Here is a 20,034-nt window from a genome sequence, read left to right on the forward strand (position 1 = left end):
CCTGAGACCTCCCCACTGTTTTCGCTGGAAGCGTCTCTGAGCCATCCCTCCGACTCACTTTCCCTTGGAGTTCTTGCTCGCCCTCTACTGGTTCCCTCTTCCGCTGCTACTCCTCTCTCAACCTCAGTGAGCCTTTGCGCCCCCGGCGCTTTAGATGGCAGTTCCCTGACAGGCAGACATGGAATCTAATTTGTGTTTACTAGACTCCCTGAGATCCACCAAACAGAGTTAGATGCAAAATAGTGGTTCCAGCAAGTGGAAGAACACTAAGAATTAAGAAACAGCGTGCCTCTGAACACTTGCTAAGCGCACAAATTTGCAATCAGTACCTGAACCAAGTTCACACGTGCCGACTGCTGTTTTATCAAACACACCCCGCATTCATATTTAAGCAACCAAACTAGGGTAGAGTGCGTTTTTCAGCTGTTGTTAGATAGTTGGGAGTCATAAACCCTTTCCAATTTCCTGCAAATCACCCAGGAAGATCCAGCAGATCCAAATCTACCTTCTACCCCCTCCTATCACATAACATCTATCATAACTGTATAACATGTTAACTGAGATCCAAAGGGTTTGAATCAGGAATGCCTTAGAATCAATAAGTTTACTTATTTAGCCTGCCCCTTTATGGACAATTCTTTGCAGCTTTTGCATGTCTAATTGCTGAATTTTACAAAAAAAGGGGGAAAATTAATAATAGCATTTAAAACAGAAGCAGTCATTTAGGATCTTTCAGATCCATTTCTTTTTTCCAACTATAATACATCAGATGCAGATCAGTACGATTTAAGTGACATGCAATCAGATGAAGGATTGCATTTTTAAGGAATAACAACTAAACTTTCAGGTCCAGATGTTAGTCATTTGGTCACTCTAACTGAGCATTCTTTCGCAGTTTTGTTTACCACTATTGGATTCAAACAATAGCACATTGTCCATTGAAACAAATGCAGTAGAATGCAAAGCTATAATGATGACATTGTTGGCGCTGATGCCATTAGTGCAAGGGCTACTGTGGAAGTTGTGAAGGAGTATAAAGATCCAATTCCAAAAAGCAGAACTAAGTGGAGCTTCTCTAGAGTCAAATGAAGAAGAAAACCTTTGCTGATATGCAAAGATCTATATGCACTGTCCAGTTTCAGCAAATGCAAGAAGCCTCTGGACAAGGATGGCTCTTGGGCTGGGGTGTTGTTGCTGTTTTGTTGTTGGTTTTTTGTTTCTTTATTTCAGATCTTGTGATTTATGTGGAAATTGATCAGCTTGGTTGTGTATCTTATAAAGTTTTTTTTACAAAAAAGGGGGGTTAATAATAGCATTTAAAACAGAAGCAGTCATTTAGGATCTTTCAGATCCATTTTTGGAATTGCATCAGCTTATTGTTTATTACTACTTTTGTTGCATTGTAGTTACATATTTTTTCATGTTGCAAGTTGTCTTGAGCGTGGTTTGAAATACGGAAAGGCGGCATACAAATAAAATTATGTATTTATGTATTTAGGATAGAACTTGCAATGGTATACTCTTTTTCATTTGATACTGGGTTGCATGTTCCATATTTGTTGCATGACAAAATGTGACTCCTTGTAACAACGGGAACATTGTTAAGCATTCTTATAGGAGGTTCAATAATACGTGGAAAATTCAGATTCCTTGACTTTATATCCTCCTCCCAGTTTTTATAAGTCGACACTGGGGGGAAAAAGATTTTCATGAAATGTAAGACACTCACAGCAGTTTGTTATTGTCTTCAAGAGAAAGGAGTCCTTGCACAGTGGTATAAGGGGCTCTTAATAAAACTTTTTTAAAACATGCAGAGAGCAGTGACTAAAGCTTCATAGCCACGGCCAGCATATAAGAGCTTGATTCTCAGAAATATCAAAAGGAAAAAAACCACCAGCAGTTGGGCATCCTAGGGCCGAATTATATACGATGACATGGCAATATCACATTTGTTTATGTGTTTATCCCATTCATATGTAAAGCAAGGGGTTGCCAGGGTGGGCAGGGGCTATAATGGAAATGGCTCAGACCCTGAGCAGAGCTGGAACCTCTCATGCTCTGTTTTCCTCTGAAGTTCCAGTTCTTTAAAATATGTGAACAGTGAACTGGTCTCCCACAGTTGCATCTATTTTTGTCCTTAGAACACATTGCTGTGTAAGATAGCACCTCAGCTTAAATCATTGCCATGCTCTTATTGCATCAATGGAAATTTTTGAAGCAAAATAAATAAATCCAGAGTGAAATTCCACCTACGTGAGGCTCTTAGCATCTCCCTGGAGTTGAGACTGCAAAGTGACAAAATATACGAGAGAAATTATTTATTTAGATTTCACCATCACCCTATTCCGAGAGTTCAGAGAAGATTGCAGTATCCCCTTATCTTGTTTTGCTCTTATAACAACTCTGTGAAATAAGCTAGACTGTGAGATAGTTGCTTTCTTAGGGTTTCTTGGAGACCTTCATGGCTGAGCAGGGATTTCAAATTATTTTAACTGCATGGCATTAAGAAGTTGCATACCTTGCAAAGTGCTCTTATTGTAGACACAGAATGTTATGATGCATCTTATGTACGTCATGATTTAGTAATTTTAAATGCTTCTTTCAGAAGACAGATTCAGGTTCCACTGAAGCATAAAACATTATATCAAAATAGACACCTGAATGTATATTAATTGAATTTGTATATTTTTGTGTGTCTAATAATCATTCCCAAGCATGTTTCCTTTGTTGTTTTTCCTAAAAGGGGCAGCATCTGTTTGAGAAATTGCAAGACCTGTTGTCTCAAAATGTAGAGATCAAACTAGTGAGTGATATTCTTCACAAGGAATCCAAATTATTAAATGACCTGAAAAACAAGGGTAAGATCACGGTTTTTATGTTGCTATATATTCACATTAATATATGAGTTGCCTTTGCTTGTTCTTAATATGTGGGATGTTGATATAGGCCCAAGTTAAATGCGTAAAATCATCAACTGGATTGCACCCTAAAAAATGAAGCCTTTTTAAGTTTAACTAATTTTTGTGGGAAAGTTAAACACATGCATAACTATTACCCACTTAGATAAACTGAACTTCAAAATGTTTAAAGTAGCTGGATTTTTTTTAAAAAAAAACACTGATATTCACTATGGAAGCAGTGCTCTTAGATTAAAAGTTTTGAACACAATGCTTAGGATTGGCAAGACTTTCACAGTGAGCATTGTAAGTGGTGATACCAGTCCCCAAGAGTAATTTACTAGTGGGGACATACTATTGTCCCTATGATCCAAATGCTCAGGGAGATCCTGAAATGAAGAATGAAATCACTGAAACATCCAATAGTGAAAATACAGTGATGGATGACTTCAACTACCCTCACATAGACTGGCTACGTATGTGTTCCAGTCATGACAAAGAGGGAAATTTTCTAGATACCCTAAATGTTGGTCATGGAATTGACCAGAGGAACAAAGACCCTGGACTTAAGCACTTGTGACCTGGTGTGAGATATAAGTGTTTTTGAGCCAGCTAGGAGCAGTGACTATAGTGCTATTAAATTTAATATAAATCTAAATGGTCAATTGCCTTAAAAAATCAAATCCATTAACATTTGAATTCTAAAGAAGAAATTTCCCCAAAATGAGGGAATTGGTAAAAATGAAGTTGAAGGGCAAGTCAAGCAGATCAAATCACTCAAAAATGTTTGGCAGTTGTTTAAAATGCACTCCAGTTGAGCTTTTAATACAGTGGTACCTCGGGTTAAGAACTTAATTCATTCTGGAGGTCTGTTCTTAACCTGAAACTGTTCTTTACCCGAAGCACCACTTTAGCTAATGGGGCCTCCCGCTGCCGCTGCACCGCTGCTGCACGATTTCTGTTCTCATCCTGAAGCAAAGTTCTTAACCCGAGGTACTATTTCTGGGTTAGTGGAGTCTGCAACCTGAAGCGTATGTAACCCCAGGTACCACTGTATTGTATATTGCAGATTAGGGAAAGTACCAAGGGGATGTCAGCATGGTTAACTAGCGGAGTCAAAGAAAGAAGAAGAGGCGAGAAGGCTTCCTTTAAAAAATGAAAGTCTTCTCCAAATGATGAAAACAAAAAAGGAACACAAAGCTATAAGGGGTGCCAAAAAAGAATTTGAGAAGCATATTATATTGCTAAAATACATAAAGACCACTACTAACAAAAATATGTAATTACATTAGTAGCAAGCGAGGCAGCTGGACCCCTGAATGACAAGGGAATCAAATGTGTGATAAAGAAGGATAATGAGATTGCAAAGAAGGCGGATGAATTATTTGTATTTGTCTCCACAGCAGAATATATAAGGCAAACCACTGTGTCTGAACTAACTTCTGTAGAAAGGGAGTCTGAGGAACTGAGAAAAATAGTGATGATGAGAGTTGAAGTTCTAGGCCTAATAAACAAAAGGGGGGAAATGAAAAATTGCTTGATCCATATGGCATCCAACCAAGAGTTCTCTATATTTTAGAAAAGCAACTTCTTCATAAGATCAGCCTCAATACCCAATAACTGGAAAGTGGCCACTGTAACCCCAATTTTAAAAAAGGGAAATGGGAGATGGGGATTCCTGGAAATTATGTTAGTTAGCTTAAGTTTGAAATTCCTACATTGCCTTCCAACTCTACAATTCTATGACTTACAATTCTATGACTTTTCCCCTGGAAAACTGGTGAGAGGTATTGTTAAAGATAAGATAACCAAGCATATAGAAGAGCAAGTCTTGCTGCTGCTGAACTAGCATGGCTTCTGTAAGGGTAGGTTAGATTACTGCAACACATTATATGTAGGGCTGCCTCTTAAGGTGGTTTGGAAATTTCAGCAGAATTCGGTGGCCATATTGCTCACCAGGGCAAGACAGTTTGAGCATATTACACAGTTCCTGGCCTGATTGCACTGGATGCCAATTAGTTTCCAGGCTCAATTCAAAGTGCTGGTTTTGACCTATAAAGCCTTAAACGGCTCAGGACCTCAAGGACCACCTTTCCTCATACGAACCAACTCAGATCCTATGATCATCATCTGAGGCCTTTCTTTGTGTGCCTCCTCCATGAAAGCTCCAGAGCATGGCAGCACAAGAACAAGCCTTTCCTGTGGTGGCTCCCCATTTGTGGAATTTTCTCCTCAGGGAGGCTCACCTGGCACCTTCATTACATAACTTTAGGTGTTAGGCAAAAACATCAGGACTTGGGCTGATTAACAGCCTATGCTGGTCTTTTAATTGCATTTGTGTGAGGAGGGTTATTTGTTTTTGTTTATATCATGTATTTTGTGTCCTCATTTTTAATAATAATACTTCTGGCAAGCAGTTGCTGGAAACCTCATGGGGGAGAGAGCTGTTGCACTCAGCTCCATCTTGCCAGCTTCACATAGATATCTGGTTGGCCACTGTAAGAATAGAATGCTGGATTACCTGGGCCACTGCCCTGATTCAGCGGAGCTATTCTTACATTTTCTAGAAATCTATTATAATCACATGACTGCTGGTGAATATGGGTTTCTTGGAATTATTCCTACAGCCAAATTGTTTATCTTCATTGTGCCACTTATAATATACCTTATGTGGGTATAGTATACATCCATTAGCTTTTATGGTTTGTGTGTTAGGGCAGCACTATATTGGATAAATATTAATGTACCAATACTGCATGCTTCAAAGTTACTTAAGTTAACTTCTCTTAGGATCCAAGCCAAAGTCAAATGTGTGAGCCATATGGAGCCAAGTTAACTGACATTTTTAGTTGGCTTGTAACTGACAGTTAAGAATTTTAATTGGTTTTAATTGTTTCATTTAGTAGAAATGTTGCTATAACAGCACTATTGAGACTTTCAGGCTCATTTTTTTCAAGACAGATTGGTTACTGAATAGGAGCGCAACAGATATTTATTTTCTGTTATCCTTAAGAGATAAAGCAAGTCTGTGTCCTGCTCATTATATGATAAGGCAAATACAATGTAAGACCGCTAGTACTATGCTGGTGTCAGTATCACATGATTCCAAACTTCCCAGGTGATAATTTTAAGCTGTTTCCTTGATATCAAGATAGCACCAGACATTGTTGCCTTCTTACATCAGAAGTGGCTTGCTGCATGGGGTAAAGCCATTAGCTTCTTGGCAGACGGGTCACTGGTAGGGAGAGGGCAAGTGTCAATGAGGAGGTTGGCACAGTGCTAGTGCAACAGCAGAGCCAATCCAGTGCTCCTGGTGGTGTTTATATCATGCCAATCTCCCCACCACCTCAACTCTCTCCTTCTTCAGGAGAGTGGAGAAACTAACTTCCTGGTGAGAGACTACAACATCTGGGCCTTTTTATGTTTCAAAATCAGACGTAGCATGTCTCTGGATTCCAGTTGCTTAGGAACAACATGCAAGAGAAAGCTATTGCCTTCATGTCCTGCTTGTGGGTTTCACATAAGAATCCTGGTGTGCCGCCGTGGGAAACAGGATGCAGGACTAGAAAGGCTTTTGGTCTGATCCAGCCGGGCTCTTTTTACGTACTCATGTGCCTCTGTGTGGCAGCAAAATCAGATTTTCACCAAATTTACAGAAAAATAAATTTCTTATAGCACAGCCATTATATTTTTCAATGCCTATGTGCCGAATGAAAGAACCACATCAGCTAGAACATGCATTTGATTTTAAAGTGGCCCATTGCTGCTTTCTGTGTGCATTAACCATGTCCTAGAGTTATGCACTAGAGACTAAAACTGTTGCTTGCATAATTTCTGAGACATGAATTAACCACTGGCTGATCACTAATATGACATGAGCAAAAGTTTAAGGAAGGGGAGACCAATTCCAATAATTTTGATAATTCTGTTAAGTCAGGAGGGTTGCATGGTTATGTTGACTGTGGGAAAATACTTTTGCTACAGTGCTATTGCAATGTGTTTTGTTTTTTTTAATCCAATACTTGTCTCTTTTCACTTCTCCCACAAAAGACTAATGATCAAGGTGACTGGTGGTTCTTTGTAAGCATATAGAATCACAGAATCATAGGGGTAACCAGCACAGAATCCTCCAGATAGGCCCAAGGTCAGGGATGGTAGAAATTGTAATCTAATCCTGGAAATAATAGGTTTTGGGAAAGTTGAAAGGTCATATACCCCATACACCTCCCCAGGTCTTTCCCTTACTTGTAATCAGTTAAGTGCTTGGAATGCATGGCTCTATTTTAGTAGCCTTTTTAGCTTTTTTTATTTGGATAACAATTGGGGTTTATGTTTGTTTGTTTGTTTGTTTAATGAATATGAGTCATTGATTCTTCATCCCAGAATTCTGACACCTGCAAGCCGTCTTCTCAATGACTAATTCAGTTTGCAATCTCCATCTACAGACTGAGTATACAGACCTCCAGATTTCAACATCCAACCTAACTTTTGTACTCCCACTCCGTCATCCCTCTAACCCTTGATTTATGTTATCTAGCCTAATGCACAGCTCTGGAGAACTTGTAAAAATTACTCATTTTTATGAGACAATGTGGTTTGTCCTAATAACTGTGTTGCCCAACTGCGGATTTTGGAGTGCTTCACTTCTTCTATCTCATGATGATTATGTCAAAGTCTGCATGTATTGAAAACGTCCTTCTGCAATGTGTAGTGATTTTACATGCTCTGCAATAAGCATTCAGGTCAGTGAGGCTTTAAACCATTATAGTGTCAACATTCAATACATTAGACGCTCTATGGGAATGTAACCTTATTCTTGCCAAAGTTCCACTGAGAGCCAAAAGCTAGAAAGAGGTAGACTCAGTTTCACAGCTTTTAACATAAAATTATTCTGAAGCCCAGGGTTAGATGCATTGGGTCTATCTGGGAGGTGGGAGGTGAAATGTAATGAAAACTCCCACCTTAGAAATTTTAAAATATATTTTTTTCTGTAATTCACTAGCAGCATCAAAATCAGGCTCATTTTCTCATTCACTTTGCAGGGAAGTGTGAAACCCAGAACCTGTGATGAGATGGTCAAGAGAATGAGGGTAAGTCACCCTGGAATGAGAAAATAATGTGCAAAGTTAGATAAAGATAAAATAAAAGGGTGGGTTTTTTTAAAAGAGGCAAAGAAAAACAAATTTGGAAAAAAGAAAAAAAAAAAGAAAATCATCCTTATGTTCCCATGGAGCTTCCATATATGAATGTTGACACTTCTGAATTCATTGTGACCCAATGGATTGGGGTAGACTTTGGTCCCAGCTCCCCCATAGATCTTGCGGAGTGAACTAGATTCCGTTTCTAACCGCCTCAGTTAATAAAGGGCAACATTAAGACTCATTCAAACGCTCAACAAGCAGCATGGAGGCCACCTGAAATTTAATTAGCATGGTAGCTCTCTGAGAAAGCCAGCCATTTGTGTGCAGTATCTTACTAAATATATCAGGCACCACAGTACAGATTTCTCCACTTCCCACAAACTGTCAAGTGGAATATTTCTGAACAGTGGATCCTCATGGTGCGTCACTGTACACTCTAATTCAGTTAAACATACAATTAAATAAAACAACTAATAAGAACAGTGCCGCAGCAATCCAGAGTGGTGCCTGGGAGAAAATGAAATGTTTCTACTTGGCGGTGGAAAACCCGCAAGGTCTCTGCCATTTGTGTCTCTAGGTAGGGAAGTGAATTCCAAAGCTGGGGAGTTAGACCGGAGAGGGAACTGTCTGGTACTCAACACCCAGTAGGCTAAACCCACAAAGGGACAATGAGAACGAACACACTACTACTACTACTACTACTACTACTACTACTACTACAACTAGCAGTAGTACTACATTTTAACTCCTTTTTTTTTTTTTAACCTGAACCTGTGCCCTTAACACCAGCTTGAGCTGCTGTTGTTCAAAAGTCAAGCAGTTGTGTAAAAGAGAGGATCAGTTTTTTTCTGGTCAGTTAGAACACATAGTTTTATTCTTGTTAGATCGCTAGGTGTTCTTTTCGTATTTTGCTGATAGTTCCATTTTTGCTTACCTAAGGAATGTTAGATTGCGTTGAAAGAAATTATATTTTCTAGCATTATTTGATACCGTGCTTCCAGACAAATGATGTATTTGTATGAAAAGTTAGATTATATTCTGTTTTAACAGCTCAATTTGTTGTTAATCTTCTGTGATTAGAGCTGCTTCTTAGTTCACACTCCCCATATGCTTCAAAACAGTAGTTTGTGTGTGAGTGTTTGCTTCAATCTGGCGTTCGTCTGGTGTGAAACATATGGAAGACACTTTACAAAAATAAAATTAGAGTCTCTAAGTTTACAGTGTAAGTAGGCAGCAACAATATCAAAGGCTAAGGCTGCAGTACTGTACATTGAATTCAGTATTGCTCACGTCTGAGTAAGCATGGGTAGGATTGCACTGTAAAAGTGGCAAATAAAAGCTATTAATTAATTAAGTATTTATAAACAGGTTTTCATGCTTACAACCCTTGAAATACTTTTTTATGCATCTCTGCAGTCTTTATTCTAGGGAAAGTAGTAGTCATGGGACCAAAACAAAATCTTAATGTCTCACAAAGAGGGCGCAGGGATCCACAGTGGAACATAAGTCTCTCCAAATTGGATATGCACTTAAACGCTTGTCTCTTACTGTTTGTTTTCCTAAAGAAGTCACTATAAAAGGGACTTTTCCCCTTTGGGAGCTGTATTCCTAAGCTGAGAAAACTTATTCCATTACTGCGAAGGTTGATAGTGTAAAGCAGGATTTTCTGGTACCAAATTAAGAAATGGGGCAGTCGTATGTATGGGAGCCAAGTTTTAGTTACATTTTTCAAAGCTTTGATTTTGTTTTCTGTAAACAGATATGCAATAAAATGTGGGCAGATTTTCATAGATGTTCTATTTAAGGTTTTGATTGACACGCTTAATAGCTTTGCTGTCTGAAATGCATGAGCAACAAATGTAGTCAGTTCCTTGGAGCATAATTTTCTGTTAAGCAAAGTTGACAGAAGCAATCAAGAGCATCCTTATAACTGTACAGGAAACGCTCAGCTTATGCTGGGGTCATGTTCCGGGATAGTGCCTAAAGCCAAAGTAATGTATAGACAAAACCCTTTGGGTTCAATGGAAGGTGGAATTGCCAAGGCTTCTTTTCCTGGACACCCACTCCGTTTCCGGCTCCTTTTTATTTGTTTTTTCCGATTCTGTATAGCTTAATGTGCACACATTAAATGCACATGTTATGAGTTACCAGTAGTTGCTTCAGTGGCATTCCAACAAAAGACAAAATAATTGAGTATGATGATGTAATCTGAGATTTGGAAAAGTAGCAGTATTTTTCACTACCACCACCTAGGACTAATCTACACCAGTCAGTTAAAATGTTAAAAATGTGTTATAAAAATGTGACGCCATCCATCGTCAATGGAAAATTGCATTGAGAGCTATATTACCTTTTAAAAGCATTTTTACAGATCAGTGTACTGTAGATTTTTAGTGCAACTTTGCAACATAAATAGGTAACGTTAACTCACATAAATTCTCCAAATGCTATGAATTATGGCATTTTTAAAAATTTAATAGAAAAATAAACAATATGCAAGTCAAATTGTATCACTACACTATTATAGTGGCTGTGCAAATGCAGCGGGTGCAGAATGCTGCAGCGAGACTCCTTACGGGGTCTTCGCTGCGAGACCACATTCACCCGGTGCTATACCAGCTGCACTGGCTCCCGGTGGAGTACAGGATCAGGTTTAAGGTGCTGGTTTTAACCTTTAAAGCCCTATACGGCCTAGGACCCTCGTACCTACGGGACCGCCTCTCCTGGTATGCCCCACAGAGAAACTTACGGTCTTCAAATAAAAACATCTTGAAGGTCCCAGGCCACAGAGAAGTTAGGCTGGCCTCAACTAGAGCCAGGGCTTTTTTGGCTGTGACTGCGATCTGGTGGAACGCTCTGTCACTAGAGACTAGGGCCCTGCGGGACTTGACATCTTTCCGCAGGGCCTGCAATACAGAGCTGTTCCAACAGGCCTTTGGCCAGGGCACAGCCTGACTCCCTCCCTCGGCAATCTTCGTGGAGCTCTGGCACAATGGTTGCCAGTGGCTTGATTTGAATCAATTTTATAATGAATGATTTTAGAGTGTTGTTTGCACTGTACTTTTGTACTGTTTTATTTTTGTTAGCCGCCCTGAGCCCGTTTTGGCTGGGGAGGGCAGGATATAAATAAAATTTATTATTATTATTATTATTATTATTATGGCTGAAACCCCTTCACCTCTTTTGCAAAATTGTTGATATTTTGAGGAAGAGACATCAATAATTGTTAAGGGAGAGTATTGGTAAGGCTGCCATATTTCAAAAAGTGAAAATACAGACACAAAAAGGTTTTTTTGGCAAAATCTTTAAAAAGACAGTTTTTGAGCTATTTTTAATAAAATTTGGCGAAAGGTGAGGAACCACCATAAAGAATGAGACCCAAGGGTATGGAAAAATAAATGAAACTAAATGTTAAGCTGAAAGTGGTGAGTATATATGTTGGAAGGGAAGATAATAAGTTAAAACATTCCTTTTTTTAAAAAAGGTAAATTTAAAGAAAGGATCAGAAATATTGAAATATTGAAATATTCTGTGGGTTTCACATGCTTATGTAGCAGAGACTGGAAACAGTCCTACCTCTCCACACCCTTTCAATGGTCAGGTGTTAAAATGGCAAGTAAATTTCCCTCCAGTGGTGGAGAGCTGCTACTACCAGTTCTCCTACTGGCAGTAGACCATCAAAGAGAGAGTTGTGGGGAGCCAGTGGCTCAGTCCTTGAGCCCTGAAGCTGGCATAGCAACCCTCCCTGCTTTTCTAGGCTTTTCCTCCTTGGGGGGCTGGCGCAAGCTGGCATGGCTTTAGATGCAACAGTGGATCCATTGCTCCACTCCTTGCAGGACACATGTTGGGAATGTCCTGCTGGACTTCCCTTGAGTCTGAAATCATTCTTGCCAGGATCTCTCTTTTTAAACACAAAAACAGGCCATTTTCAGTTTAGACGTTTGAGTCAGATGTGCAGTAAAATACGTAGCCTTGTATTATTGACTTGTGCATCCCTCCATTTTACACTTAACCACATTTGAATGCAGAGGGCTTGTACTAATGGAACTTCTGGAACACCTCCAGACATTTGGCATAAAGCTAAGAAGAAAGCTTAAAATGCCTGGAGATGAGTTACTTTGCCATTGTGCCACTGGAAAATATCCAATATGAAATGGTTCTTCTGTCAGCAATTAATCTACTTTATATATATATATACCGTATTGGCCTGAATATAAGCCTCACTTTTTCCCCAAATTCCCACCGTGAAAAGTTAAAGTGAGGCTTAGTCCCCTGCCCTCTCCCCCAAGGCTGCGAAGGGAGAGAGCGATGAAGGGGAAAGGCCGCCAGCAACACAGTGCGGCTCCCCTACCCGCCTGCCCAGTATGCAGCCAGGAGCAGTGAGGAATGGAGCAACTTGTATTTGGGTATTTTTTCTTTTTTTCTCCCCCCCCCCCTTCCAATTTTAAAGGTGTGGCTTATATTCGGGTGCAGCTTATATTCAGGCCAATACGGTACTGTTTCTTATAAAGATATTTTTAAAAACCCCTGCACTTCTTTATTAGTTGCTACCTCTAATAAGACCCAATGATACTAAATTTGCATACTATAAAGTAAGTTCCATGAAATCCGTAATGTGTTACTCCAAGTAAACATATTGAGATCTCATAGTATAAAGCATCTGCAACTGAATTATCTTCAACTGCACTGCGAATATTTCTTCTAGCCATATTGACTAAGCGCAAGGCAAGAATAACACGGTGTCTCAAACTCTTGACGGTTTGATTCTCAAGTATTCCTAAGAATAGAGAATTATAGGTGGGAGGCCATGTCATTTGTGTGTGTAGAAAATCATCTTACAATATGCAGAGTGGCAAGATCTTAATATGGCTGGGATGGCTTGTGAGAGTAACTGCTTTCAGGTGGACGAGCAGAACAATCCACAAGGGGTTTCAATGATTCCAATGGGGACAATGTCTTACTTTTCCCTGTTTCTCTGAGGAAAAAAAAGTTGGAGAGTCTGGGCAGGCTAGTTCCAACAGGGAGATGCTTTGTCTGCCTTACACATTTAGTTTATTATTAAGTAGGTCACAGAATCATAGAATTGTAGTGTTGGAAGAGATCCTGAGGGTCAACTAGTCCAACTCCCTATGGGGCAGATAACAGATCTTAATTCTTAATATATTTCTAAGGGAATTGTGCATTGTTGAATTAAATAATGTTTTATATATGACACATTTTGAAGGGGGTTTTGGAGGAGTCACAAAAATATTCTGCTGGTATACAATCACAGTATCACAGCAGGGAGACCAAAAGGAGCACTCATTAATTAATATTATTATATTTTTAATTGAGTTGCCACAAGGAGCCATTTATGAATATGGCATTATAGTAAGGGACAGACAGAAGTGCTTAATTTTGTTTTGTTTTGTCTTTTAAAAAAGAATGCAGTTGGGATAGTCTTAGAGGCTACAAAAAGCCTTTGGGTGAAGATGTGGCCTACAGGCTTTGAGTTAATCACCTTGTTTTAAAGGTTTCTAGGAAGCGTAGTTCAATCTAACCCACTTTTCCTTAATTAAACATTGAAATCTTTGCATGTTAGTTATTGTAGCTATTGTAGTTAATGTATTTACAATTGACACTGTAAATAATGTCAGTAGATGGCCTTTGAGGGGGTTTAGTTTCACCAGTTCTGCATAAGAAATGTCCTTTATCAGGGGTCAGCAAACTTTTTCAGCCATGGGTCAGTCCACCGTCCCTCAGACCATGCGGTAGGCCAGACTATATCTATATCTATATATATATCTATATATATATATCTATATATATATCTATATATCTATATCTATCTATATATATATATATATATATATATATATATATATATATATATATATATATATATATATATATATATATGGGGGGGGGGAATGAAGAAATTCCTTTGCCCCACAAATAACCCAGAGATGCATTTTAAATAAAAGCACACATTCTACTCATGTAAAAACACACTGATTCCCGGACCATCCATCGGCTGGATTGAGAAGGCAATTGGGCCACATCCAGCCCCCGGGTCTTAAGTTGCCAGTCCTTTATACACATGTACCATCCAGGCCAGGGATCAGCAGCGAAATTTGTGGTGCCTGTCAAGAGGAGGAACTGCCTCCTCCTTCTAAGTCATGCAAGAAAATGGATTTAGAGAGATTAAAAACTAATTTCCTGACTGGACATGGACCACTGCACAAAAAAGAACTGGAAAGAAAGTGTGTGGTTCTTAATGACCAGATAGTTCTGTCTCTGTCTAGCCAACTGTTCTTCCGGAAGGACTCTTATTACTTCAGCTCATGCTTCTGAAGAGCTGTAGCTGATGACTATTAAAAATTCTTTGCTTTTGACAAGATTCCCAGATACCTACCTTACCCTACACTGCAAAATGTAGCTAGAAAGTTGTGATAATAAATGTGGCTATAAAGTTCCTGTAATGGAACAAGGCCCACTGAACATGGTGAACATGCACAGGGCTGGACTGCGTCTCTGAGTATGCCTTTCTAAGCCCACTTGCACTGAACTCCATGCTTAAGATGGCATTGTGAAACTCTGAAGTGATTGACTATGTAAGCTTTTGTTTGTTTGTTTCCTTATGCACAACTTTAACTGTTATGCTCTTGTATTCCTTAGGTGCTGAAGTGATTTTTATAAACATGACGGCTTACAACGATGGCCATCTGCAGACATCATTCTGGATTGTGGATAGGCAGCATGTATACATTGGAAGTGCCAGTTTAGAATGGAAGTCACTGTGGCAGGTACTTTCAATTTATTTATTCATTTAGAGCATTTTTTTATCTTGCTCTTCTAGCTAAAGAACTTAATTTGTTCTGGAGATCCGTTCTTAACCTGAAACTGTTCTTAACCTGAGGTACCACTTTAGCTAATGGGCCCAGTCCTGCTCAGCCCCTCTTCACTGCACTGGTTATTTATTTTAAACTGTTTGGCACTTATCTGTGTTCTAGGACTTTGTTCTTATTTATGGCAGAACCTATGAGCTATTGCTTCTTTACCCAGCTAAAACTAAGAAACATTGTAATTAGTGGAAACGATACTAGTTCCCAATTTGTTCTAATTAGGACATCTTGCATTGTGGCAGTAAATTAAGTACGGTCTGTGGTCTAGGGGTGGCATTTCAAGTCTTTATCTGTATTGTGTTGATGCAAATGTCTTTGTTCCTTAAGGATGTTCTTGAAAATTGTGCTTTGCACGCTAAACTTACACAGTCTTTAGTTTTACAGGAAATATGCAGGAGTAAGGATCCGATGGATTTAAAGAAAAGACCTATTGCGCGATTTTTAAAAATTGGAAATTGTGCTTGTATTTTCAGCATCTTAAAATCCCTCAAGGAACCATTCTTATTGATCAGCATTTGTTGATGTGTGATGTGTGAAAAACAACCCATTCAGTAATGTTTGTTGGTTGCAGTAACATGCTGAAAAGCGCTCTTTGACTTTGTATTTGTCGCACACTATACTGCACTGTTCTGAATAACAGGAGATTTTATCAAATCATCTCTGTATTTGAATGTCTTTCATTCTGTTCCTTTTTTGAAATTCCTGTCAGAAGCAATAGCTTAAATTGTAAGCAGTGGGCAATTCCTTGAGAAAACTCTAGACTGATAAATATGGTGGGTGCCAATAATCTGTCTCTTCCCATGCAGCTGGAGTGGGAAGTTATCATCTATCATTCTAGCCTCTCCCCTGGAGATGTAACAGAAGTGAATCTTTTTGCTCTAACTAGCCTGTATATTGCATTCTAGCAAAACCAAAACAGGAAGTTAATGTAGCTTACTGATTCCTTTTTGTAGTAGATACAATGATATTTAATTTTAAATGCATTTACTAATTAGGCTGCAAAGCAGTTTTAACATGATACAGACTAAAGCATGATTCCCCAATGGGGGCTGTTCTGGAACCCACATGTGGTCTGGGCATATGGACTGGCTGAAGAGCAGAATCAGAAGTCATGGCAAGCGAGGAGCTGACATTGCAGGAGGAGATCTGGGGGTAGTAAGAGCATGGTCAACAAATACTGTATTTTTTGCTCTATAAGACTCACTTTTTCCCTCCTAAAAAGTAGGGGAAAATGTGTGTGCGTCTTATGGAGCGAATGCAGGCTGTGCAGCTATCCCAGAAGCCAGAACAGTAAGAAGGATTGCTGCTTTCACTGCGCAGCGATCCCTCTTGCTGTTCTGGCTTCTGAGATTCAGAATATTTTTTTTCTTGTTTTCCTCCTCCAAAAACTAGGTGCGTCTTGTGGTCTGGTGCGTCTTATAGAGCGAAAAATACGGTATATTCAACCAGGGGCAAGTGCCCCAGACTATTTGGTGAAAAGAATACTCCATAGCTCACATTCCTTACCCATCCCTGCTCAAGTTTTGATTTGCATTGCACTTTGGAGAAAATAAAAACAGTAAGAGTCTCTCCTATTCTTTCTGATATTCTCCAGACTTCTGAGATGAGATGATTCTTGATCAGGTGCCCTGAGCGATGTATGAATGCTGGCTGTTGCTGATCTTTATTGGTAGCAACCACAAATAGAGGCTTCCTATTTGACCTAATAGGACAAGGGTCCTGGACCTCTGAGTAAGATTGTACAGAGCTGTGAATAGGCGAATGGATTTTCACTACTCTTTTCTTTTTTTAATACTTTATTGACAATCTTATACAACAAATATACTGTATTTTTCACTCTATAAGATGTACATTTTCTCCTCCAAAAATTAAGGGGAAATGTGTGTGCGTCTTATGGAGCGAATGCAGGCTCCTTGGCTTCAGCGATAGTAACGCGAAGCCTCTGAAACACAGTGGGAGTGCTCCCGCTGTGCTCCGGAGGCTTCGGGTTGCTTTCACTTAAGCCTGGACAGATAGCCGCCTGAAGTCTCCGAAGCGCAGCGGTAGCCGGAGGCTTCTGGTTGCCTTCACGGAAGCCTGGAGAGCGAGAGGAAACAACAGGAAACAACATGTTTCCTCCAGTTTTGTTGCTTGGTGACTCTATAAACTTGGGAAATGAGTTAGACTCTGTGATTTTGCTTTGATCGAGCTTTATTATATGCTCTGACTCAACTTATCAAATAAAGTTTCCTTCAACAAACAATCACTTTAAAGCAGTCCATCTTTAGTATGAAGTCTCACATGTAACCGAGTTCAAGTGGCACCAATTAAAAACCTCTTGAGCTTATGGACTGGGCCAGTTATAAATATACAAAACAATTCACCTCTCTATAATGTTTCCAAGCCAGAGTTTACAATAAGATTTGTTAGCCAAGGCAGGATTTGTTCTGTTCAAGAGAGCTGCATCTTATCGTTATGGAAATATATATGGTGAAAAGAACACTATATCAGTCTTTTACTGTTTTGAAGCTAATGAGTTTTTTTGAAGTTATGAAAAGGCCCAGCTGGCTCTTTTAAGATAGGACATTAATGACAGTCAGCTGAATTAAGTTCTTTTACTGTACATCAAATAATACTGGGATTGAAAGGAACTATTTTTTTCACATTTCCACTTGGGATGCTGTTATGCTGGAATTTGATCCAGTATGACTATGATAATTTTACACATCAGTGCCTGTTTTCCAATTTTGGAAAGACAAACTACCAAATTTATTTATTTATTTATTTATTTGCTTGCTATGCTGCCCTTCATCTGAAGATCACAGGATGGTTTACAGTAAAAAAAAACCCTCTCTATATATACTGTACTATAATAACGTTAAAAAAACACACCATAATAACAAGGCTTTGAACAACAGTGTAGCTCCTGTGCCTTGAAATTATAATTAGGTCATTGCTATACTGCTTGATCAGTTTAGTTTACTCATTATACTAGTTTAAAATATGTGGCATTGCATTGGAATGCTAAATAACGACAACAGATTTATGAATGGTTATTGTAATCTGCTAGTTTTAGGACCCCATGTGACCCCGAAGTGTCCATGTGACCCGGAAGTGTCTTCGGACGGCGCCGGCTCCCGGCCTCTTGAGCGAGATGAGCGCGCAACCCTAGAGTCGGTCACGACTGGCCCGTACGGGCAGGGGTACCTTTTACCTTTTAGTTTTAGGACTAGGCACAGCACTGCCCACAACCCAAGATCACAACCTGACCTGGGGAACACCTGTTCCTCCCTGGAATGTCCTGTTTTGATGGACGGAAGGGAAACCTCTGTGCTAGAAGAGTCACACAGGTTTCACTCTGTAGGCGGTGGCTATCAGGTCTGGATGGAGGGACACCTCTACCCAGTTGACACTCCCTACCCTAGAGCTTTTGGGTTCCAACCGTAGACTAGGCCCTGCCCATCATATACACGTGGACTGCACAACTATGTATTTCTCCTAATGCCAGGGCGACTGTGAAGTTGCAAGTGATGTTTTCATAATTGTGTCCATTAATCCTCCATACAGTATTTCAAAGAACTATAATTAGACAGTGCTTAAATTTTTAATTAATGCAAGCATTATATCATTCTCACGATGGATGGCTCCTTTCCAGTTCTGAAATTAGAATTAGAATTATGAAATAAGAGATCGGCTTGTCTACTGCAAGTTGTATTGGCAGCATTCATGTGCTGCATGATTGCAAGAAAACCTCTGATCGGTTTTTTAAAAAACATAAGAGCATTAAAATTATCTATAAAAACAGGTATGTAAAAATATTCAAAAGAGGATAAAAATAAACAGCAGCTAAAGAAAAATAAAGCACATGTCTGGATAGGCTTGCATAGAAGAGTTGGCTTGGTAAAAATGAGTTGCATAAAAGAAAAATTCCACCAGATGTGGCTTTTCCTGTTACTGTAATTAGGAGATGTTAGACTTCATGAAATTTTCTGTTCTATGTGATTTTTTAAAAGCACAGACCTAAGTTCAACATGAGCTAGACAGCCTTAAACCTATTGGTTTCAATGGCCCTAAGCAAGCCTACATTTCTGTAGGACTTAGGCCACAGTCTGGACTTGCTACCCCTAGATTTTCTACAGGATTATTACCAATAAATTATTTCAAGTGATTTTTACGTTGATGTTCTCTCCCTGTTTTGATTTAAGCTACGTCATCACATTTCCCTTCTTCCTTTCTTTTTATCTATGGCTTATTAGGGTTTTCACAGAATTACAATAGAATTACAGCCCCTCCTTTCTTCCCCCCAGTTCCCAGCATCCTTCCCTCCAACCTCTTTCTCTCTCTTTTTGTAGCTACAGTATTTTCATCTCTCATATTCAGTTGTCTGACGTCCCGCAAGAGATACAATTTCTTCCAGTCATTGTCTTGTGGACTCAGAAGTATGAAGCACTGGAAATGGAGCCACTGCTAATGGGATATGCACTCTTCTTTTGAACAGAATTTTTTGTGAATGTGCTCATGCCTAAAGATTGAAAAGCAGAAAAGTCATGGTGGTGCCACTTCTTGCATCAACTTTTAGTGGACTTTAGGGCAACATGCGACACCTCCCCCCAAAAAGGAACACATCAGCATCATAGTGGTGGAATGCGGAACATAACAGTCAGTGCAAAAACTTGAGAAAACTCTGCCCCACCAACAAAAAGCCTTGGCAGGCTGCCAAAGCCTTGGGGGAGTATATGGCCCGTTAGCAATGCGTTAACAATCCCTGGTTCTCTCTAAGTGCATGAAGATGACGTTTTACGATGTTTCTTGTGTTTGGAATATGGTTACCAGATTTTTTTCAATGAATCCTGGGACACTTTTTTTTTCCTGAAGCTGAGTAGTAGTGGGGATGGTGAGGCAAAAGACCCTAGGCCCAAGCACACATGCATATTGTATAAAACTACAAAGCCCTTCTTTCACACCCTGTGAAACATAAATGTGCAGTTTTTTTAAAAACTGGGCAACAGCATGCCGCCCTCCCGTGATTCCCAAGCCTTCCCCAATCTCCTTCCCCCTTTGTTTTGACAGATCAAGGGAGGCTCGGGAGTCACGGGCGGGCGGCCATTGCCCAGGAGGGGCCAGCCTGGTAGT

The 20,034-nt window shown here is 39.6% G+C and overlaps 1 protein-coding gene across 4 annotated transcripts in view; it reads left to right on the plus strand.

Annotated features, from left to right (window-relative positions):
* Positions 1-20,034, plus strand: part of PLD5 (phospholipase D family member 5) — a 109,427-nt gene that overhangs the window by 68,864 nt on the left and 20,529 nt on the right. For 3 of the 4 annotated variants that reach the window (XM_081905824.1, XM_081905825.1, XM_081905826.1), the window contains 2 exons: positions 2,744-2,858; positions 14,696-14,823. In XM_081905824.1, the coding sequence (XP_081761950.1) occupies positions 2,744-2,858; positions 14,696-14,823 (243 nt within the window). Of the gene's footprint in view, positions 1-2,743; positions 2,859-7,939; positions 7,988-14,695; positions 14,824-20,034 lie in introns of all 4 variants that reach the window. The other variant, XM_081905827.1, reaches the window with a different exon arrangement.

The sequence above is a fragment of the Podarcis melisellensis genome, assembly GCF_964234715.1.
Source record: "Podarcis melisellensis genome assembly, chromosome: 3".
Lineage (NCBI taxonomy): Eukaryota > Metazoa > Chordata > Lepidosauria > Squamata > Lacertidae > Podarcis > Podarcis melisellensis.